This window comes from Drosophila navojoa, chromosome 4 (genome assembly GCF_054131105.1).
Source record: "Drosophila navojoa isolate 15081-1374.11 chromosome 4, UAZ_NAV_1.0, whole genome shotgun sequence".
Taxonomy (NCBI): Eukaryota; Metazoa; Arthropoda; class Insecta; order Diptera; family Drosophilidae; genus Drosophila; species Drosophila navojoa.
The window spans coordinates 11374174-11398697 of record NC_142892.1 but is presented as its reverse complement, the minus strand read 5'-3'; the positions used below and the strand labels follow the sequence as shown (position 1 = coordinate 11398697).

The following is a 24524-nucleotide window of genomic DNA, read 5'->3' as shown; positions in this document are numbered from 1 at the left end:
AGTGGAATGAGAGGGAAACACTGAACAGACTGCTTGGCGTATATATAAAACTTCTATTAAGAACTCTTACAGCTAGCGCTTAGAGTACAAAGCTCCTTTTGCTGCTCACCTCTTCAGCAGCATTAAATTTCTATTCAGAGAGTAAGCTATTCAAGTCAATGAGTTTCTACTGTGCTCTAACTTCACTTCACTGAGCCCAGAGCTCTTAAATTCAAATACAATATATATGTATAGACAGGAGTGCCGGTTGGCTCTAGATTTTTGGTCTTTTGCCAGCTTGAATTGTTTTTAAGAGTCAGCTAGAAGTTACTTATGAAGAGGATATAATGCTTTTACAAAATGAAATGACTTTCTAGACTTTCAGCACTGCTTTACATAAGGCTTTGCTTCTTTTAAAAATTTAATTTAATTTAATAAAAATTTTATGCAATTATTTATTTTGGTGGAAAAATCAAAGAAAGCGTATTTTAATGCCTTCCAAATTATGTTTACTAGCCTTTATCAAATCTTCTCATTAATGAAAAGTCCTTATTACCCAACTCCAATCACATTTAGCTCAATTAAAACTGCAATTCTTTTTACAATTAGCAACAGTTCAATAATATTTTTTCTGCATTCTTGCTGCACTTAAACCGTAAATACAATTCAAATATAATTTCACATTTACACACACAAACACTTAGTCCGTTTAAGCTCGACGTGTTTACGCATATTCGAAAAGTTCAGGCAATGAATATTATCTGGGCGGGGGCGGGGCAGGTAGGGGGCGGTTGAAAAAAGTGTCGCAATTGCAGAGCCATAAATAAATAGTTACAAAAGTTACGAGCACGATAAAAGTGTGCAGCGAGTCGAACGATAACAAGTTGCAGCAATCGGCGAGTGTGCACAATACAATGATAATAACGGGACAATAACAGGATATTATTCAAGGACATCAATAAATATGACGTAATATTTGCCAAGCTATGTATGTAAATGGGAAACGAACAAGTGCGTGTGGCTGCATAAATTAGGGTAACTCCAAAAGAGAGAGAGAGTCAGGGAGAGAGGGAGAGGGAGTGAGAGAGGTAGATAGAAAAGAGAATTGATTTAAATGCCTATTAGCAAGTGCCAAAGACCAGTTTAAGGGCGCCACATAACAAAACTGGGCAAGCGCTGTCCAAGGCAGTTGCCAACCAGAGAAGCTGCAACATAACAAAAACACATGCAACCACCACAAATGCAGCAGCCGTTGCAGCAAATGCAAATGCTGTGGCTGCCCACTTTTCTTGAGCTAATTGAAACCCCAAAATGTCTTTGAGTTGCCTTTAATGAGCGCTTAAAGTGTGCCCTAATTCAATGTGCTTAAATGCAACCTGCCACATGCCACATGCCGCATGCCACATGCCACATGCCGCTTGCCACATGCCACTCTAAGCTGCCAACTGGCAACTGGCGCCTGTTTGCTTGGCTTTTTCCCAGTTAACAAACAGACGCAGTCGAGCAGCCATCGAGCCATCCATAATAATGATGGCCACAAATGCAACACCAACAGCAGCAGCAACAGTACTGGTAGCAGCAACATTTGCACCAACTGCCTGCGTTGCATGTGTACAGAAGTTGCATGCCGCACACTCGAGTGTTGAAAAACAAGCGTGGCAAAGTATTTGGCAAACACGAAATAACAATTTGCTCAAGCCAAGAACAAAGCTGTTGTCAACGCAGCCAAAAAAACTAAGAAAGAGAAAGAGGGAGAGAGAGAGAGAGGGAGAGAGAGAGAACTGCAAAACAGCGTAAAGCTGGAACAACCGCAACAGAGTAAACAAAATAAATATCAAGTCGAGTAGATATTTGTCTAATGCATGCGCTGCCAAAGCTAAAGCCAAATAATCCACAGCAAAACGTAACGAAACGTAAACGCAAACGTAACGAATGTGCTGCGAAAACAACACAAAAAGCACACACACACACACGAAAAAGAAATAGAAAGGAAAATCCATTTGAAATTGTAGAAAATGCAAAAATTGTGCAGGAGGTGCTGCTGCTGGTGGTGCTGCTGCTGGTGGTGCAGCTGGTTACTGTTGGCTGGCTGGCTGGCAGGTTCAAGGTGCAGCAGACTCTTGCATAAAATACACAACTGTCAGACAGATAACAACCCATGCACACACACACCAACACACGTGCGCATATCTGTCGAAGTTGCTGTAGCTGCAACAACACTGATAACGTGCAACAAAACAAAAATGAAGCCAAGCAGCTGCCTGCTCGAAATAAATGTTGTAGAAAACACGAATCACACACACACACACACACACACACACACAGAGAGTGAGTTGAGCTAGATGCAATACATTAAACTGGCAACGGGGCGTATGAACAATGCGCCGAGCACATTGTGTTTGTTATTGTTTTTATCGCTAGCCCAAGACATGGGCGCTTATCTTAAGGCAAGTTGTCACTGCCTCGCCCACAACTGATGCTGTTACGGGACCGCCTCCTGCCAAGCAGACAATAATAGCGCGCAACTATTAAATTTTACCCCAACTGCAGAGAAACTCTATTGTTTACACACACACACACGCGCACACATAGAGACATTATGGAAATAGTTAATATTATAAACGTTCGCTCGCTCTTAACTCAGTCTCTGTGTCTACTTCATTCTCTATGCAGGCATTATCAAGGGAGACGAAATAATGGTCATCAATGGCGCAATTGTTTCCGATCTAGATATGATGTACTTGGAGAGCGTGCTGCAGGAGGAGCAATCGCTCAGCATGATGATGCGGTAAGTTGCATTAATCCATTTTACACCAGTCACTCTGTCAATTGTCCGTCTCGCATGCTCTTGACTTGAATGCATCAGCTTCAAGGCAGGCGACATGCGAGCCTTGCATTTCCCATTTCCCATTTCCCGCTTTACTTTTCTATTACTTGCCATTGTTGCCTGTCGATATGGCTGCTCATTGTTTAAACAGATATCAAATATAAATATAAACATATATGCACATGCATATATTGTATATATGTATGTGTAGACTAATTAACAACTTGGCCATTGTTTAACCAACAATGACATTTATCGCTCTTTTAATGCCTCAGCTGGCCAGCACAACAATTGCCTAGAGTTTGCTTTGTTTCATAAACGAATTAAGCTATTGCCTTTAAAGTTTGCTCTAGGCCGATTGCTCAGCTTCACTTGGCATTTCGTTTAATTCAATATAATAATCATATTGCAGCTCCGCAGCCCGAGGCCAATTCACAGAACTCTGTTTAGTTATGCCGTATCATGTGTTGTTGAATCTCATTAATTTTGCTATTTGAGATAACAGATCTGGCAGAGGTGCCAAAGCTGCTTAAATATTAATTAATTACAGATTTATCGAGCCGTGCCTAATCCCCGATTCAATATTATTTTATTGAATAACATATGCAGTTGAGCTTATGCAAATCAAAGTAGAGAAATAAATCTAAATTAATCCCAATTTTTTAAAAGTACTTTAAAGAGCAAGGCAAACTAACGAAATCACAAAATTTTGTTAAGGCAAGCCAGATAAAGCACTTACTATATATACATATATTATATACATATATATTTCCTATACCTCCTGCACCTTCAACCTTTACAAGCTGAACTAACTTTCAGGTCGTTTTTTCCGCTCTACGATGCATTTTTCTGACAGCTTCGGCTTTGTTATGGCACTCGAGAAATCAATTAACTTTTCTAATGGCAGCTTTTATACATTTTTTTTTTCTTTGTGCTGCACAATTTGTGCGCCTACTCGTGTACAGTATATCTATCTTAAATTCTCAAAGCGAGCTACCGAAAAAAAAAAGAGAGAGAGAAAAACCCCTCGAAATTGGCTGCTTCAACCTCTAAAGCCACACACTCGTTTAATATTAAATACCGCACAAACTTTCAAAATGAATTTAGAGAAAAAAAAAAGCGAAAAAGAAAAACCTCGAAATATGTCAACATTCGACAAGCTTTTTGTACATTTTAGTAGCTGTAGTTGGCCAATAAGCAGCACAGAGACACACACACACACACACGCGCACGAACAGTATAAAAAAAATAGTTTCGCAACAAATCAAAAATGGGAAATTTAGCACCAAAAATGGCAGAGACGAGCAAGTTTTCCGAGCTTTTAATATTCCGCTTTTCAATTTTCATGACAAAGTCCGAAACAACAAAACTAAAGCCACAGATGAACACAAACACATTGACCAGTTACCCATATAGAAGAGCGAGAGAGAGAGGGAGAGGGAGAGGGAGAGCGAGAGAGATGGCTGCGGCTAGAGCGCTGAAGTAGGGTTGATGTTTCGGGGGTTCGCTGGGTTCAGGATTGAAGCACAGGGAGTTGGCTTTTGAGGCGGGACGGCGACGACCCTTCGGCCAGCGCATAGCCAGGCATTTTGATAGCCTAATTAGCTGCTCTTTATGGCCGCATTGGCTTTTGTGTTAAGCGTTTGCGAGGCAGCAAACTGTAACCCATGACCAGGGACCAGCCTCGTCCCACACCCACCCACACGTTCCCAAATCCCATTCAAATTATGCACGTTGGAAAGCAGTTTTCCGCATCTTTTGCCACTGACATAGAAAAAGGTCAGCCAGGTGTTTGGCCTTAAATCGTGGACTCTCAACTCGAATCCAATAACAACAAATTATGTTAATTATTTTGTGTACTTTCATCCAAAGTTGCTTTAACATTGTCTACTCTTCTTCTTGTTCTTGTTCTTCTTCCCATTGTACAGCTCCTCACGCACCGAGCCGCCAGATCTAGTGGGCATAATGCGTGTAACGGACGATATGATTGACTCTCTGGTGTGCCCGCCGCCGCCCACAGATCCGCCAGTGATGAGCGAAGAGATGATAACTGGACTGATTGTGCCAGCTCCCGGTTGGAGTAAGTATATCTATCGCCGCTCTATACATATACATATGTATATAAATGCGAACTGTAAATACCTTTGGTCTGGCTTTCAACTAAAACAGAAACAAAAACTGTGCGTGGAATGTTTTTCTATATATATACACACACACACACATATATAAATACTTTTTATTTAGCTTTCTGTTATTTTGTTTTCAGCATTTGAAAGCCGCAGCCCAACATTCATCTACGGCTACAACAAAAGCATACTAATCACAGCAGTTGTGCTTGTTGTTGTGCTTGTTGTTGTGGTTAAGGTGCGGTGTACCCGCATCTCCCACTCCCTCTCTCTCTCTGTCTCTCTCTGTCTCCCTCTCCCTCTCGCTGTTTCTGTGTGGTTGGCGCTGTGACGGTAACAGCGGAAACGTAAAGCGCATTTCCGGGCGCGCATGCGAATTTGTAAAGTTCATTAAAGTAATTTATATTTTTCGTTTAATGCATGTTGCAAGTGCTTCATACAACATGCAACAACAATTACATCAATAAGTAGCGTGCTAACAGAGCGAGGAAGAGAGAGAGAGAGAGAGAGACAGAGAGAGGGATGGATAGTGTGTGGGTGGGAGAAACGAATAGTTCCCTGTGTATGTGTGTGTGTGTGTGTGTGGCATGCCATACTGTCGTTGCGTTTCGTTTCGCTGTGCAGCAACAACAACTACATAATTACAGGATTACAAACTGCGCCCACACACACACACACACACACACACACACACACACGCACACACGCTGCACTGCACTCAAAAAGCCGAAGTGGCTAAGAACACAAAACAATTAAAAACCAACAAACGCAGAAAACAACGGCAACAACAACGTGTATGCATGTGTTTGTGGGTGTGTGTGTGTGTATTTTATATAGTACACAAAATGAAACATTTTTATGCGGCAAACAATTAAAAGGCACAGCAAACTAAAAAAGAATTAAAATAAAAAATGCAAACACTAAAACAAGAACAACACGAAGGCATATATGAAAATAAAGAGAAAAATCAAGTATATACATATATAGCTATATATATGTATATGTAGAAAAAATTAAACGACTCATATGCAGCTGCCACATGTATTGGCAATGTGTGTGCGTGTGTGTGTGTGTGTGCATTGCGTATTTTGTAGCATATTCGCCATTTTGGCACACAGTCGGCTGATGAACGGACATTTGTGGCATATGGCTTATAGATATGGCGGCATATGCAACAAAAATCGTTTGCCATTCAACATGAATGAGGGAACGGGCAGCAACACGAGAGTGAGTGAGAGCGAGTGAGAGGGAGAGAGAGAAAAAGAAAAACTGGATTACATTTCACTTTGGCAATTAAACCGAGAAAGGAACTTGGGCAAACGCTGCAACGGGGCATGCAACTTGACGTTGAAGCACTTTTAGCTTATTAAATGCACAATTTGATGAAGACTGCAATCAGAGAAGAGCAAGAGCTGTGTCTACTCCATATAAATAAATATATACACATGTATGTATATATCTGAATGTACAACTGAAGCTGGTCAAACGTTACATCATTTCCATTTTCGTTTCCATTTTCTTTCGTTTTTTGGTTAATTAAAAAGAAGAGCCAAAAGCACTTTGAGTGTATTCGAAACAGTTTTCATTATCATATGTTACTCTCTTGTAGTCATGCAGATAATTAGTTCCTCTTTTGACTCTCTCTCTCTCTCTGTCTCTCTCTCTCTCTCCCTCTCTCTGAAAGTTTGCATTATAGAGCGAGTGCATCTAATTAGCTTGCCATGGCTACGTATGTATATACATGTGTATATAAGTTTAGCCAAAAGTTTAGCCTGCTTTAAAAATGATTAAATTTTACAGCCAGAGCTTAAATAGTTTGCCAACTGATTTTCGGCTAAATATTTATATATATCTAGCGCAAACTTTGGCAATAAACTGGAAGCTAAATAGCAAGTGCCCCGAGCCTTGGCGCACATGTGTTCTGATATATGATATTATAATAACTTAGTCAGGTCAATATCTTTGAGCTATCAATAGCTGTCAAAATAGCTAAGGCCAGCTGCTCTTTTCTCACCTGACGACATGCCAAAAAGGAGCTGTGGAAGAAGCATTCGATATGTTTTTAACAGTCTCACGTTTGGGCTTAGCCACCAGCACAGCTCGTATCATAAACTTGTGACCCACCTGCCTCGCCCAGGGACACACACACGTATACACGCACGCACACACACTCGTCTTAGTTTAAGTAAAGCCACTACTAAAATGCCAGACTTTATGGCCAATGCACGTTTTCGAGTTGCTCGTTTAAATGACCAACAACAACAACAACAACAGCAGCAACAGCAACCAAGCAAGCAAAGTGTGGAACGAACAACGTCTATAAGTTATTAGCCACGTCTCCGTAGTTGTCTAGCTTTGCCTTGGAGAACTACGTGCAATTTGTAAGAAGACCGCAACTTGAAATTTATAAGGCGGCAATTTCAATATCTCACACACACACACACACACACACACACACACATGCACACCCCTAGCCTCTGTGTGTGGTGTCAAATTTGAAGCAAAATGTTCATAAAATTTGTTGTAACCAATTTGCATGTGGCAAGCCGAGGAGCCGAGCGTCAAGGACATGATTTTTAAACGCTTCCTGGCGCTGCCAAAACTACCACGAGCTCACACACACACACGCACGCACACACACATGCATGCACATACTTTGTACGTGTATGCATGCCATGTGTATGGGCCATTTTTTGCTTCTTGGTTAAATCTTTGCCGCGCCTGCATACATATGTACGTACAGATATCTCTGTGTGTGTGTGTGTGTGTTGCCTTCACATACTCCAAGCTCGCGCTGCCTTCGCCCCCTACCCCACTTATGTTGGACGTTGTGGCAAACACATAGCAGCAAATACATACAGCTTGTTGTGGCTGTTGTTGTTATTCTTTTTGCTGCTGTTGTTTTTTTGGCTGCTCCTGCTCGCTGCTGGCTGGCCCGCTCCTAGCCAGGAGGCTGCCGGCTGTATTTTTGTTGTTATTACTTTCAGCTTTGTGCCTGCCTGCCTCTTTGGCTGGCTGGCTGGCGTTGCCTGGTTGCTTGCTTCTTTTTTTTTTCTACATACATATTTTGTTTTCTTTTTATTTTTGGGGCGCCATTTCTGCAAGTATTAAATTCCTGCTGCTTTTTATTGCGCAAACATGGAATTTAAAATTAACAAACAAGCTGCAACAACATAAATAAAATGCTTAATCGAACTTTAAGCCGGCAGCAGCCGCGCAGCAGCGGCGCAGTCTGTGTTGGCCAGAGGCAACTGGCAACTAATTATGAGCAGCAGCCAAAAACAAATAATAATAAACATAACTAACTGTTATCTTTAACTCATGCTCGAAACTAATGGCCCCATCGTGTACTCTCCTTCTAGATGGCACTGGCAAGGATTTGTATTCACCGGAGGCGGAAAGCTCGCCGGCGCCCTCATTTGTGGAGCCAACTGTGGCGCAATTGGCAGCCGGCGCTGGCGCTGGCGTTGGCGTTGGCGGGGGCGGCATCATTTCAGGACTGGGCGTGGCCAAGCCAACATCGCGCACCAGCAGCTTTGAAATTGAGAATCTGCTCAAGACTGCGGAGCAAGTAAGTGCCTAGTACTCAGCCCTGTTTACCCCTCTCTATCCCCCATCTCTCTACCGCTATATATATATATATATATTATATAAACATGACCAAGAAGAAACAAAACGCAAACACGTTAAACCCGTCCCGAACCCAACAAAAAACTAAAATGAAATAAAATAAACCCCTGGCCCCTAGACCTGACATCCAAAACAAGATTCGAAGCTGGCGCTGGGAACGGAACTTGGCACTTGGCTGACACCCGGCTGAGGCAGCGGGCAAAGTCAGTTCCAATTGCTTTGAACTCGCCGAGCGGAAGCGGAAACTATTAAAACGAGCGCCAAACACGAGCCGCAGCACGGCAAGGGGCTGCAGCCCGTCCGGGCAGTGGCATGAGCCTGGGGTTTGTGCACTTCTGATTGAAATGTGCACAAATTGAAATTTGCTAAAGCCAAGAGAGAAGTGCCTCGTGTGGGTTAAGCTATGCCATGGCAGAAGGAGCAGCAGGAGTAGTCATAGGGGTGGCAGAGGTGGGGAATATGTACTCGTAGTCTTGGCTGTCAGTTGTTGCCGCTCAAGATGTTTGTGCCACAAATTTGGCCTATTGGGTCTTGTTGCTTGCAAGTCACCAAACAATAAACGTCACAAATAGAAATGTGCTGGCATAAAAATATCAAGGATATATACACAACAAATATGAACGACAGGCTACACAGAGACAGAGTGAGAAAGAGAGAGAGAGAGAGAGTGTGTGTGTGTCGGGGGCAGAGCCAGTGACAGTGAGTGAGACAGATAGAGCAGAGACAAGAAAGAAACGCAAAGACGCCACAGAATGCACTTTGTTTCTGGATATGCTTTACCCAAGTGTGCTCGAAACTGGCAGAAACCCACTTCATTTAATGATACTTGAACACTGTGACACACAAACACACTGAGGCCGAGCACACACACACACACACAGACACACACACATGCAGAACTGCCAGGCGAGACAGCAACTGGAGAGTCAGGGCGTTACATAAGAATCCTTTTAATTCAAGTTGACATTTCGCACAGCAGCAGCAGCAGCAGCAGCGGCAGCAGCGGCGGCGGCGGTGGCAGTGGCGGCTTCTGCTGCAGCTCACCAAGAAATTCAAGAAATTTTCAAATTTTTCATCTTTGGGGCATGACGCCAGCAGCAGCAGCAACAGCAACAACAACAACAATGAGAGCTGCTGCAACAACAATGTTGGCACTCAGCAGCTGGCCCATAAGCTGCCTCAGCCGCTCACCTGGCGCACTAAGCCCGCCATCCAGCCCAGCAGCCCAACAGGCTACCCAGCCAGCCATCCAGCCCGCCTCTCGGCCCTGGTCGTGCCCCTTTTGTGTCTTACTCTTTGTTGGTTTTGGGTCGCCGCTGCCGCTGCCGGTGCCACTGCCGCTGCCGACGCCGCTTATGCAAATCAGCGGCGCAGCCGTCGACGATGCAGCTGAAAGAAATGCAGAACAATAAAACAGTTAAAAGTAGACAAGAACAAGCTGCACAACAACGCCAAGACAGAGCCAAGGAAGAGAGAGGAGAGAAAGAGACAGATGCATAGGGAAAAACGAACGAAACAATAATACACAAAGTGCAACTGCATAAAAGTGAAATGTCTTCTTCCACAATGCCAGCGAGCAGCAACAACAACAACAACAGCAATTCAGCTGAATGTTGCACGAACAATGACAACTGAAATTTCATGAGATTGTTGTTGCAACTACATGGCAAAGTCTTCAAGACAGCAAGTGTGTGTGTGTGTGTGTGTGTGTGTGCAGAGATGGAAACGTGACAAAACAATCAGTCACGAAAACAAACGTGGCATCATCTGATGCATTTATATGCTGCAGCGGTTTTCTGCCATATTCTCCAATTTAAATCTAACACAAAATGTTGCTTAACTGCGACGGTAGATGGCGCTAGCTCCGACTAAAATGCCCAGCCTGCATATATGCAAACAAAAAGCAGCCAATTTAGCGCTCAATACAAACACAAGCGCAAATTTACATTTATATTAATGTACATCGATGTACAAAAAAGAATTGAGCATATTTTACAGTTACTTGTGCAGCCTCGAGCTATTTATATTTGCCTTCGCTGCTGCTGCTGCTGCTGCCGCTCGAAGAGTTGTTTTCATATGCTTTTGCTTCTGCTCTTCATGAGTTTCAATATTCTGTGGACAGATGGCGCTAGGCTGCCTATATATAGGATTGTTGTCTCTCTTACTCTCACGCGCAGTGCCGTGCAGGCCAGTGAGTATTGCACTCACACACATCAAACGAGCGAAAGCTCGATCGCACTCACACACACGTGTTTGAACTCTTGCGCCCCCGAGGATGCCAGCATGAGAACGATATTAAATTTCGTTGGCGTTCAAACTATATCGGCTATCAGCTGAAAGTCGCAAAGAGTATACAGTTAAGCCTTTGACTCAATCACGCTGTCATCGCCAATGACTGGCCATTCCTTCGGGCAGGGCGCATTGTGAGCCCTGTCAAGCACAGTGGTAATGCTTATGCGCCATCTCTCAATCGCTATTGCTGTCCCTGTCGCGCTGCTGTTTACCGCTCTGTTGATTTAAACTCTGACCTTTTGCAAATTGCACAGCACTCAAATACACACACACACACACAGACAGATAGAGGAAAAGAGAGAACAACAGAGACAGATAGAGTGGGGCGTATAAAAATATTTGTTTAGGCATTTACAATGCAAATTCGTTCAATATTTTGATGGGCGTGGCAAGTCAATTTAACTAAGTTCCGGTCAACGAGCCATTTAACACTTTTGCCTAACGAAGAAAACACCAAGAATAATGACAGAAAGTTAAACCAATAGAAAAACAACATAACGAATGGGAGAAAACTTGAGCGAACAACAAAAAATTGTAACTGAGGGAAAACCGAGAGACCTAAAACCACTGTGCGAGTGACATAAGAAGGCTGAAGATTTGCGCACCTCTACACTTTATGCAAAATGCGGTTGTGTGGTTAGCTCTGTATGTGACTGTACGCGTGCGCTACTGTGTGTGTGTGTGTGTGTTTATTTGGTGTAGTTGTATGCACACACACTCTATGTCAACCGTCAAGCGTCAACTGTCAGTGCCAAATGTGCTTGTAACCGCACACAAACAGCAACACCAACACCATCACGAACAGCAGCAGCAGCAACAACTTTGCCGAGGACAAAACACAACAGCAACAACAACAACAACAGCAGATACAACAAGCAAACGACGCCCCCAACTTGGACTTACGACAAGGACGTGACAGTCATTTAGAACCGCAGCTGACGTCGCCTCCGTCGCCGTCGCCGTCGTCGCTGGGGCTACGTTTATGTCTGTCTGTTTAAAGTGGCCGCCGCGAGTTCTACAATAATGCCAGCCATCCAGCCATCCAGCCAGCCAGCACTCAGCTGAACGACCCATGCCAACAGTTTGACCCAGTCCAACCGAACCCAACGCCCTGAAACGACCCAGCCCAGCCCAGTCCAGCCCACCCCCGTATCCGTCCTGTTCTAACTATCGCTGTCTATCTATCTCTGTCATGCTAACTTCATTTTTGTTTATTGTCATTTATTTTTGGTGTCTCTTTTTTGTGTGGTATCTTCGCTCGTTTTCGTTTCGTTTCTTTCGTTTCACGATCCTCATCATGCAACAACAACAATAACAACAACAACAACAACAACAACAACAACAACAAACACAACAACACAACACAATCAACAATCAACCAACCAACCAACCAACCAACCCAACCGAACCGAACCCTGACCTGTTAAGGTTACCGGATTTTGTCGTTCACCTCAGGAAACGCGCAAATCGAGCCCCACGGGTTCAGTCACATCGTCGGTCTCGACCACAGCTTTAACGCCATCGCGCCAACTGACCGATGCCGAGAAGCTGCGCAAAGTCATCATGGAGCTGGTGGAGACGGAGCGCACCTACGTCAAGGTAAGTTCACTCTATGATTATATTATCCTATTAAATTAGTTTTTTCCTCAGCTCAGTTTTTTATATGCGCCCGCAGCGTGTAGTTTGATTTTTTTTCTCTCTCTTATATCATATTCAAAATGAAACGATAGAGATTAAGTAGATATACATACATACATATATAAACTTGCACTGCCGTCTGCATTGCCTTGGCTAAATTTGCAATATTCATAAGCCTGGCACAGCTGGCTTGGCCAACAGGGTATTTGAACACCTTCCAGAACTATTATTTCTTGGCTTTGGCTTCGAGTACGGCTCGTCGGCCAAAAAATATTACACATTCCATTCATTAGTGTTGGCTCGCAATTAAAAATGCAAATTTTAATCCTTTAGCCATGCGGCTGTGTGGGCTGCTCTGGCTTTAAGCCACGCCCTCTCGAGTTTGCCAGGAAGCATACAAATAATTATTATAATTTAGAAATTATGTAAAGCGCCGCGCCGCTGCGGCGAGTCTTATCTCTCTGGCAGTGGCCCGACGACGTCCGCGCGCCCCCCTCGCTGCCCCCTGGCCATATTTGCAGTCCCCATTCCCAGCTATCCGCTGGCCGGAAGTATTGTTCCAAATGAAAGCGCGCGCCTGCGGCTATGCTACAGTTTTTGCCCATATTTTTATTTACTTTTTTTTTGAGTCTATCTACGTTGTTGTTGCGGGGAAAACTAAAAAGTTGCTCGGCCGAGAGAACTGGTCACCAGACTCAGACCCAGTCCCGGCCCCGGCCCCAGTCCCGGCTTCAGTCCCAGCCCCAGCCCAGCGCAGCAGAGCTCAGCTCAGCTGGGAGTTTTCGGGGGTGTGGGGGTGCTGTTGTGGGCAGTTGTCGTCGTTCTTGGGCTGCTGATTTTTTAATTTAATTTATGCATCTTTCTTTCATTTCGTTTTATATTATTTTGTTCCTTTTGGTTGTTGCTTTTGCCTGCTTTACTCATTTTTCATTTTTTATGTGTCAACAAATTTGAATTTATTGAACAACAACAACAACCAGATGGGTGTAAAAACATTTGAATTATTTTATAATCTTTTTTTCATCTTCTTCTTCTTCTCTGTATGCAGCACTTGAACAATCTGCTGGAGCATTATCTGGAGCCCATGAAACGCGAAACGTTTCTATCGAATGCGGAAATTAATGCGCTCTTCGGCAACATACACGAGATTGTTACATTCCAGCGTCAGTTTCTCCAGAATCTCGAAGAGGCGCTCGAACTTGAGCCGGAATTCAATAAATTCGAGCATTGCGGCCAGTTCAGGGTAAGTTTATCCGTCGACTCAGTGCGTGACTCGCCTAACTAATTCCAATTTCTTTTGACTTATATTGTGTATGTGTGTTTCTTTCCATGTTTAATCTCTTTTTGTTCTTATTCTCTCGCCCACTCTCCCACTCTTTCTCTCTCTCGCTCATGCAGAACGTCTTGTTTGCGATTGGCTCGGCTTTTCTCTATTATGTCAATCACTTCAAGCTGTACTCCTCGTTCTGCGCCAGCCACAGCAAGGCCCAAAAGGTTCTACATCCAAGTAAGTACATTGAAACTATTTACATAAAATTCCATTAGACTGAAAGCAATCTGACTTTAAGAGAGTCCGAGTAAGCCAATTCAGATAAATACTAAATACATTTCTGTTCAGCTGAATAACGCAATTAACGTGAAAGTTTATTAAAAAATATATATATTTTCCATTGGCAAATATGTGTAGATTTTTCCATATTGATTCTGTAATGGAAATCAACAAATATATGCGCAAATCGAATCACTCATACGCCCCGTGCGCCAAGCTGAAAAAAAGCCACAGACTTCTTTTAGCTTGTTTTCATGCAATCATTTACATGTGTATAAACTGTGTTGCAAAACGAATAAAAACGCAGGGCTGGAGAATTCCGTAAGCGTGTCGCATGACAATTCAGATAGAAAGTATTTACCATATATGCATAAATCCATATATTATGAGCCATGTGTGTTTGTATTTGTGTGTGTGTGTGTGTGGCTGCTGCTCTCAACTATTGCAATCAGCGTAAAGCGTCAAAGTCTATTTGAGTTGGAAGTTTACTGAACTGCCGTGGAGAAGGGGGAGGGGCAGGGCCCGGGGGAGGGCCAAGGGCGCTGCTGCTGGGGAAAAGTTGTGAAAAGTAAAACAAGCGACAAGTTGCGAACAATTGGCAAACTATGCGCTTCAATTGTTGACAGTGGCTGGCGCAGCTGCTGTTGCTGCTCCTGCCGCTCCTGCTGCACCCCTGCCACAGGCTGAGCCTTTAAATGATTTGCAAGTTAAATGAATAATTACAACCGCAAATGCGTAGACGTGGCGAGGCAGCAAATTTCCGTGCAAGGCGGCAGGGCGTGGCATGTTCATATTCATGCCAAGGCAGCAGCAGCAGCAGCGGCAGCAACTGTCAAGTATCTTTTGTTAATTAAACTTGTAGAATTATGACACGCTGGCAAATGGGCAAATGGGCAAATGCGGGGGCTGCCAAAAACTATGCCGCGCTGTTGCCACTGGCTGTGGCAGCCAACCCGCAAACGACGAGGCGCATAAAAGGCAGCCGGAGCCAGCCGAAACGGGCGGAACAGCTGCCGAGAGAATTGCAGAGACTAGCGGGACTCCAGAATCCAGACATCCCTGGCGAGAGTCTGGCTTAGGCGACAACATGTCATAATTAAATTAGACTTAGTGGCAGCTTAAAAACACTCGAGCAAACACAAGTGCCACAAATGGGAAGCAGACGGCAAGAGAGCAAACAAACAGCAGGAGCAGCAGCAGCCGTTGATTATGACTATGCCGAACTGAAAATGCTCTTGCCTCATATGTGATAAGAGCAGGAGAAGGAAGATTGGATTTGGAATGGAGGACATTTCATTTAGAAGAGATTTCTGTAGTGATAAAAGTAAATGCAGGTTCATTTGGGAAATATTTATTATGTAAAATAAAAATATATAAAAATAATATTAAAATTGTTCTATAGCAGCTAGGCACCTAGAATTTGATGAGCTCATTCCTTGCCACATAAAAACCCCGCAGTAAAGTCTCTATTACCTCAACTATAATCCAACAATTAAGCTCAGTGCAAATCGAAGCACTAAAGTTCACTTAAATCCTAATAGCCCAACAGCAGATTTCTGTAATGCCTAACAAGTTAATAATGTTTCGATAATACCTTGAGCAAAGTCACTGAGTGGCAGGGAGAGAGAGATTTGTAAGCGCTGTAAATGCATTAAAATTACATAAAAGTAGAAAAAAAAAGGTAACTTATTAACGACGACAACAGCAGAAAAAGAAAAGCAGCAGCAGCAACGTCGTAAAGGTAAAAATTTGCAATATTTGCAATCAATGGCTGTCTAAGCAGCTGCCAGGAACAGAAGCAGGAGCCGAAGCAGAAGCAGGAGTAGCAGCAATGGCAAAAGCTGGAGCACAGTTTGTCAACTTAAGTTTGAGCTTTAGGTATGACAGACACTCGAGCTGCTGCCGCTGCTGCTGCTGCTGCTGCTGTTGCTGCTGCTGCTGCGCTTGGCTGTTGCATGCAATTTTATGCAAAAAGTTGAAAGGATAATTAATTATAGCAAGAAGTGCACTTAAGTGCCTTCGTTACAAGCAGCAGCAGGCAAAAGCAGCAAGCAGGAGCAGGGATCGGGAGAGAGTGGGAGAACAGGAGTGCGGGAGTGGGAGGAAAGGACGTCAACCATTAGACGCAAATCCGTGCAACAGACAGGCTTTGACTGTGCCTTTATCAAAAGCTTCTCAGCTGGCTATAAGAACAACTTAATGACATTTTCTTGTCAACGTTGTGCACGTGAAGCCTATTGCCCTCTCTCTCTCTCTCCCTCGCCGTCTCTCTCGCTGTGCCTTTGTGTCGCAATTAATGGAAATTGAAGTGTGCATTGAAATCAAATCATTTGCCAAATTTATCACAATTCTCGCAATTGCTAAGCACCATTCGAAATTGTCTCATTTGCCGCAGATGAGGGCAACCATGCGCTGCAGGAGTTCCTGGCCGCACGCAATCCCAAGCAGCAGCACAGCAGCACTCTGGAATCGTATCTGATCAAGCCCATCCAGCGCATCCTCAAGTATCCGCTGCTGCTGCAGCAGATGCGCAATCTGACAGATACGCGGGCCGACGAGCACGTCCACCTGTGCGGTAAGTAGAGGGACGAAGGGGACGGGGGATGATGACTCTTGAGCCCTTTCAGCGCTAATGTGACTTTGCAATTTCCACAGAGGCACTCAAGGGCATGGAGAAGGTGGCGGAGCACATCAATGAGATGCAGCGCATTCATGAGGAATATGGCGCCATTTTCGATCATCTGTTCCGGCAGCATCAGAAGTCGTGCAAGCAGCCCATCGATTTGAGTCCAGGTGGGTTACACCAAACGCATTCAATAGCTACATCAGCCTCAAATGCCAATGCCAATGCTCCTTCCCCGCAATGCTGCGCATTCCCAGGCGATTTGCTCTACTATGGCGGCGTCGAATGGCTAAACATTTCCGACTTTCTGGGCAAGATCAAGAAGGGCCTCGAGCTGCACGCCATGTGCTTTGTGTTCAAGTCGGCGGTGGTGTTCCTCTGCAAGGAGCGTTTGCGCCAGAAGAAGAAGCTAATGGTGAGTAAATGGCCCGGCCAAAGGACTCGATTTCAATGGGCTTATAAATGACTTTTCGCACAGGGCGTGTCGAGCAAGAATGCACCAAATGAGGTGGAAATCATACGGTATCAGGTGCTAATACCCGTCACCGAGGTGCAGGTGCGCGCCAGCTCGGCCAAGGACATGGACTCGCACTTCCTCTGGGAGCTAATACACCTGCGCTCGCAGCTGCAGCGCCGCTCGGAGAAGGTCTACGTGCTGTCCAATAGCACCGCCGATTTCCGCAATGCATTCCTTAAGACCATCAGGCAGATAATCCGCGAGAGCGTGCGCAACATGTCAATTCCCATGAAGAACTTTGGCGGCAGCTCCGGCTCCGTCTCGGGCATGTCCTCCCAAATGGGCGGCTATGCGGGCAACTCGCAGACGCTGGAGCGACCCAAGCAGCAGGTGAGCTGCAGCCACAGCTGCTCAGGCAGCGCCCCCGACCAGCTGCTAATCCTCCAGTGCACTCCACAGATCACCATCGTTCATGGCTCGCATACGCTGGGCAAGCCGAAGAAGAAGTCCGGCTCGCAGCGCCACTCGGCGGGCAATATTGACTACGACAATCTGTCGGGCAGCCAGGAGGGCGACGATCTACCGCCGAGCGTTGGCGGCGGGGTGCACTATATGCCCCACTCCCAGCAGCAGCAGCAGCAACAGCAACAACAGCAGCAGCAGCTGCAGCAACTGCAACAACAGCCGCTGCCACAGCCGGGCGGCTTTCGCAGTCGCAGCAAGACGCTGGGCGATGTGACAGGTAAGTGGAGCAGCTCGTCATCCACTGCAGGCTGGCTAATAATCGGAGCACATGTCGTATATCATCGCATCATCGCATCACGCACACACATAAAGAAATCATTTGCTCGCCCACAGATTCGCAGCAGCCACAGCAGCAGCTGCAGCAGCAGCAGCAGCAACAGTCAATGGCGCCGCATCCACATCCGCATCCGCGCGAGCCGCCGCCACCGCCCATCAGGCAGCCGCATTTACATCATCACAGCAGCGACATTGAGCGCATCGATCCGGGCACCAAGTCGGAGGGCGAGGAGGACTCACAGCAGGGCACAATCAGGCCCAAGGCTACGCTGGGCCGCACGCCCAATCACCTGACGCTCAGGTGAGCTCCAAATCTCAGTAGGCAAATGGCCTTCGCTCTGTAGTAATTGCCATGCCGAAATAACTGCCAGATGATAGAAGCGAAAGTAATTGACTGGGAATGGGAAAGCGAATGCGAATCGAATTGAATGAGCTTTCATTAATTATCCAGAGAGTATCTGGCCAAGGGTCTGGTAGTTGTTTCACTTGAACTCCTCGTAAATCTCCTTTATCGCTTGATTTATTGCTATTTCTCTCTCTCTCTCTTTGTCTCTTCCCACTTATTATCACATCGTGCAGCACCACGTCGACGCTCTCGGTGGGCAGCACTGGCAGCCAGGCGCGCCTGATACAATCATCGCATCCGCCGGCCAGCTATCAGCCGGTGCTAATGAAGGATCTAGGTAAGAGCAGCCTAGACGTAGTTGCCAGCGAGTCCGAGCACGAGTCGGAGTCCGAGGCGCATGCGGTGCACGTGGCAGCCACGTTTAATCTAAGTCTAGGCAGTAGTGGTAGCTTGTTCGCAGCAACAACAGCAACAACAACAACAATCTGTAGCGACACTAATCCAAATCAGACCCCGACCTCGACATCGACACCGACTACGACACCGACTCCCACTCTGACCCCCCACACGACCCAGACCCAAGCACAGAGCCAGAGCCAGAGCCAGACCCCCAGACACTTGTCGCCGCGCCAGTCGCCTCGCCAGTCGCCCAAGCAGGAGATCGAGGTCATTGAGATCTTCGAGAGCGAAGCGGAGCGCCTGGCCGCCTCACAGCAGGTGGCCGTAGTGCATCAGCATCCGCGAGGAGGCGAGGCGCAGCAAAAGCGACGCGAACGCGAACGCGATGCCAGCAATGGCTCAGGTGCCAGCGGGCATGCGAGCGAAACGGATGCCACCACACGCTTCATGGACAAGCATCTGTGCGAGCTGGAGCAGGAGGATTTGGCGGCGGGCATATGCGACATTGCCACCTACATGGCCAATCTGCGCGAGAAGGCCTTCGAGCCGACCGACGCCGGCGACGAGGCAGCCGATCAGCAGCAGAACGACTCCAGTCTCTCGCCCGAGCCTCAGACCATCGTGGAGAACACTCAGCAGATCGTGACCGTGGACATTGAGTCGCCCTCGCGGCCAGCCACCGAATCGGACAGCACTGGTGGCAATACAACTGGGCCCTCGGAGCGCTCCGGCGACGATACCGAGGACGAGCCGACCAGCTCGCTGGCCTCGCACATCGTCGTCATCGACAAGAAGGTGGACAAAATTTTCAAGGCCAAGTCGCCGGAGCGAGCGAGCGCTGCGACGGGCAGCAAGCCGAAGAGCGGCAAGCGCCAGAGCATATACATTTCGCCAGATCGGAGCAAGTCGCAGGGCAGCTCCCCGGTGCGCATCATAAAGATCAAATCGCCGCGGACGAGCGTCAGCGAGCAGGGCAAACGGCTGAGCATCTGCTCCAGTCGCGAGAACTCGCAAGATCGCCTCTCCGGCGGACGACGCACGCCCAGTCCACGGCGCAGCTCCGAGGGCGGCGGCATCCTGAAGCACACAAGTCCCGGCGGGGGCATCCTGAAGCCGCCAGCCAGCCCGGCCAAGTCGAAGAGTCCCGATCGCAGCTGCCTGAAGAAGAGCGGCCCCTCGCACGTCTGCAGCTCGGAGCCGGGGACGGCATCGTTGTCGCCGCGCATCTCGCCGCGTGGCAGCGTCGACCATCTGTCGCCCGATCGGGCCAGCATCTGCCAGCGCCATTCGCCGCGCAGCAGCTTCGATAGCCACGGCGGCTCCGACCACAACCTGGATGTGCCCTACGGCGGCGGTGGCTCGCGCAAGCGCAGCATGTCTGCCCACGGCAGCTTCGAGACGGGCACCAAGCCGCACGCCCAGGAGACATATCAGTACTATCCGGTCTACGACAATCAGACGTGCAGCGATCATTATGTGGCCGCCGCGCCCACTAGCAGCCGCTACGGCTCGGGCAACGGACGCAGCCGGTTGAGCAAGTCGCTGGAGCGCTCCACCTCGCGCGACAGCACCACCACGAGCAGCTCGTATCGCGCCTACGGCGTCTCGCCCGAGCGCAACTATGTTGTCTACAGCTCCGGGCCACTGCGCTCCCAGTCCGCCGAGAACACCTTCTCGCAGCCCATTTACGACGCGCTGCCCAGGCAGCCGCCACAGCAGTACATGCCCATGGTTAGCTACATGCAGGAGATGGAGATGGCCGGCTATGGCCAGCCGCCGCCGATGGCCATGCCAATGGGCGGCTGTCAGCATGATCCCGCCCAGCAGTCGGTCTATCAGCTGAGCTCCTCGGCGCCCGAGTACACCACATGCATTGACTGTCTGTACCAGAAGCGACCCTCCTAGCATAAGTCCCGCGTGCGGCAGAGTCGCACGCGGAAGAAGACGCCACGCGGACTGAGCGGCATGCCCGGAATGCCAGGAATGCCAGGAATGCCCGGCATGGTGGTTAGCACACAGCCGACGGCCAGCGGTGGCATTGGCTACATGCCGGACATGGGCGGCGATCCGGCGGGCGGCTGTGTCGACTGCCACGACTACTTCGAGATCCATGTCTAAGGGCAGGCGACGGGATGCAAATCGAGTGAGGATGAGACACGTAAACAGGGATTTTATGAGACCGTTGAACTTAAGCTTCAATTTACGAGTAGTTGAAACAAAAACTCATTACAAAAGCGCAACCAAAGATAACAGTAACAACAACAACAACAGCAACCCAGAATGCCTCAAAAATTATACAACCAAAACTAAATAAACAAACATAAAACCGCTCAGCTCTACAACAAAATATACTAAAATATACGTAAGCTGCAATGCAAACTATATACACATATATACTATATATACATATACAAATATGGGAAAATAATAATCAAAACTTGAACACAAGGGATTGAAAAATAAACACACACACACATACACACACACAAGAGCACAGTTAAGAGTCATGTTTAAGTGTTAGATTTAAGTCAGCAGAAGCTATTGGTTTAGCGCTTAGGAAAACCAAAAAAAACAACAACAACAACAACTACTACTACAACTGCAACTTCACAGCACAACTTAAACACAGACAGGCATACATACACATATATGCGTGTGTATGTGGCATGCGTGTGTGTGTGGCACATCAGGTTAATTATTTTCCATTTACACAGAGAGAATGAGAGAATATGCAAATTTTCTGTGTAATTTGTAAGGTTATGATTTATATTAAAAAGAAAGAAAATAGAAGAAGAAGAAGAAGTTCGGGAATAAGCAGAACTGTTAGCGGATGTGCTGCTGCTGCTGCTGCTGCTGCAGTGCATGCAGCATGCCGCATTACGTATACGCACATGGCGCATACGCCGCGTTGCACACAATGCTCAAGTGGCGTAATTACGACTAAAAACTATAAAGTTGAAATTCATACTCGCACTCAAGTAAACTAAGAGACATGCAAGCGCAACTTACTAACAAACACACACACACACAAACACAAACATTACACATATATACTTATATATAGGATAAAAGTTGTAGGTAATGTCAGTCGTTTCAACTATTGGCTGGGCAAACTGTGTCACTGGCATTTCCGGAAACGTAAGGAAAACTTTTTAATTACCACGGAGAAGTGATTGCACGGCAAGGAGCAGTAGGTGGATTTGGAGCAGGATTAGAGGGAGCAGGCAGTCAGACAGAGAGGCACACAAATATTTGTGCGTATTTTAGCTAAAGACTAAGTGAAAAATGCGGGTTGGCAACATTCTATAGGTTAACATTATACATGGATACTACTTAAAGCAAACAATAAATATGCAAATCTAAATCAATATTTACCCTAGCTAGTTAGAACAAACGAAAGAGAAATCAAAACCGAATTGTCAAAATATATACATATATGTACATGTATGTGTGGGTGTTGTGACAAATAATTTTGCATGGAAACATTTCATTACAATAAATTGCAAATGCAAATCACTTACATTTTTCCATAGGCAAATTGAACAGGTAAAAAAAATTAATGCAAATGCAAATAAATCGTATTGAAGAATGATAATCGTAAGTCGTACCTCAATGTTTATGTATTAAAATAAAAACAAGAATCAAAAACAATTTAAAAATGCAAATGCAATTATATCTAGACCTAACATACATACACATATATATATGTATGTATGTTTAAATGAGGCTATAGATATAAATATACACTAGCAATCAGGGCAGGCAGGCAGTCAATATGACTCATATGACCAATATGATCATATGACCCAAAAGATCTTCCAAACAGTCCATATACCAAATAACTTCCCAAACTCTCAAATAAATTCAACTCTTGCCTCGCTCACACACAACATACATTAAATACATATTTAGCTTAAGTTTGGGTGTCTAATAACTGCAGGCAAACAAAACATAACATAGATATATACATACATATATAGTACTATATGCATAGAGATCCAAGACAGACTTAAAGATCAAATGTCAGGTTGTTCAAGCTATACTCTCAAATAGTCAGCAGAAGTAAATAAATAAAGAATAAATAGAAGTAAATTCCTTAGTATCTACAAATGTTTACAGTTCACACTGGGCTTCACAGCAGTAAAATCAAAAGAACGTAAAAATCAAAATATATACGAATTACAATTTGTAAGACAACATACATATACTACTAACTATATACAAGACATAAATATACATACGTAAATACATGGCTAACTAAATTACTAAAATACAATTTAAATACCACGAGCGAAACAAATTCAAAACAAAATAATAATAAATGGCAAAATAATCTCTTCAAAACTAAAAATTTATCGCAAAAATCAATACAAAAAATCAAAAATTGTCAAAGAGGCAAAACCGTATACCACTTAATAAATAATCAAAATCAAATAATAATCGAAAAGCTCTAAAATCAACAAAAACAAAACAAAAAACATCAAATCAAATAAAATGAAATCAAATGTTAATTAAGCTCACAAATATGGCAAAGGCAAACTAAACTAAGCTAAACGGAATAGCTAATTAAACAACAATGCAAATTAATGTCAATGTGCTCTACGGACAGTGACCAAATGACATGACAACGCCCCTCATCCCTCAGCCCTTACCCAAGCACCCTCACTCTACAGAACAGTTATGTTGTAGCCGCCCCAAAGACAAACAAATTTCAAAAATACTTCAATTAGTTAATTAATAAAAGTTTACTTAATTTTCGTAGCAGGTAAGTGCTTTAATTTTTGATTTGTTTTCTAATGTAAATTATAGCAACAAATTATGAATTATATTATGCGAATTAGCAGTTAAACAAATTAACGGGTGATATTTAATTTTTGTTATTGTTAAATATTATCTTGAAGATAATACAAAAACAAATAAATATATATATATGTATATTATATATAATTCAGAAATCAAAGATAATTCATTTCTTATTGATTTATGCATTATATATTTCTATACATATGTATATATGGGTAAAACATATTTAAGTTTGTATAGGTTGTAAGCCTAAGCGATACAGTTACATGATTAGCTAAACAAATCAACAACAACAACAACAGCAACAGCAAAACAACAACAACACTTAAATATATTGAAATATATATACATATATATTTAGTTGGCATCGCTTGATTAATTAATCATTAAATAATTAAAAACTTATAAAAAACAGTTAAACAAAAATCAATTAAAATTGCAAATGGAAATGAAGCAAGTTTTACCCTTTTTAAACAGTTTTTGTCATTTTACAATAATCTGTTTTGCATTTTCTTATAATTATACCAAAACAAAACAAACAAAACAATTAACAGACAACTGTGCCAGATTTATGAAAAAAAAAGAAAAAGAACAACAAAAACATTACATTATATAATTATAATATATATATAAAGTATATAAATGTCTTATGGTTACACACACGTGTCCCCACAACGAACCAAAAACCTCCACGATTTTCCTTCACTTTCTATCTCTCTCTTGCTCTCTCATTTTAAAATATTTTTTAAAGCAAAAAAAAAAAAAAAAAAAACAATGAAAAATACTAAACTTTATTTTGCTTTTCCATTGCATTTTTGTATAAAAAAAAAACCCTCATGAGCCCAATAAAGCCTTAAATAATTTAAAAACAAGATCCATCCAGCTCAATTCAAAATTTTAGCTGTTGCAGTTGCTCTAACTTCTTCTTGCACTTCTCACTATCTCGCCTTCTCTTTCTTTCTCTCATAAAAAGAGTTTTGTAATTACATATTTATACTCATTCTCGAATGTGAAATGAGCATATTGGTTTTGTGAAATCTCCGTGTTGCTGTTC

At 44.5% G+C, this 24524-nt stretch overlaps 1 protein-coding gene across 18 annotated transcripts in view; it reads left to right on the top strand.

The window, feature by feature from the left end:
* sif (guanine nucleotide exchange factor still life) overlaps window positions 1-24524 on the top strand; it is a 92215-nt gene that overhangs the window by 64736 nt on the left and 2955 nt on the right. For 8 of the 18 annotated variants that reach the window (XM_089259940.1, XM_089259934.1, XM_089259939.1 and 5 more), the window contains 13 exons: window positions 2653-2767; window positions 4735-4886; window positions 8295-8503; window positions 12310-12453; window positions 13541-13735; window positions 13891-13999; window positions 16437-16616; window positions 16697-16834; window positions 16922-17079; window positions 17143-17511; window positions 17581-17863; window positions 17959-18223; window positions 18502-20985. In XM_089259940.1, coding sequence (XP_089116066.1) covers window positions 2653-2767; window positions 4735-4886; window positions 8295-8503; window positions 12310-12453; window positions 13541-13735; window positions 13891-13999; window positions 16437-16616; window positions 16697-16834; window positions 16922-17079; window positions 17143-17511; window positions 17581-17863; window positions 17959-18223; window positions 18502-20572 — 4388 coding nt within the window. In that variant the 3' untranslated portion in view covers window positions 20573-20985. Of the gene's footprint in view, window positions 1-2652; window positions 2768-4734; window positions 4887-8294; window positions 8504-12282; window positions 12454-13540; window positions 13736-13890; window positions 14000-16436; window positions 16617-16696; window positions 16835-16921; window positions 17080-17142; window positions 17512-17580; window positions 17864-17958; window positions 18224-18501; window positions 20986-24524 lie in introns of those variants that run through there. The other 10 variants (XM_030384327.2, XM_030384325.2, XM_030384330.2 and 7 more) reach the window with 4 other exon arrangements.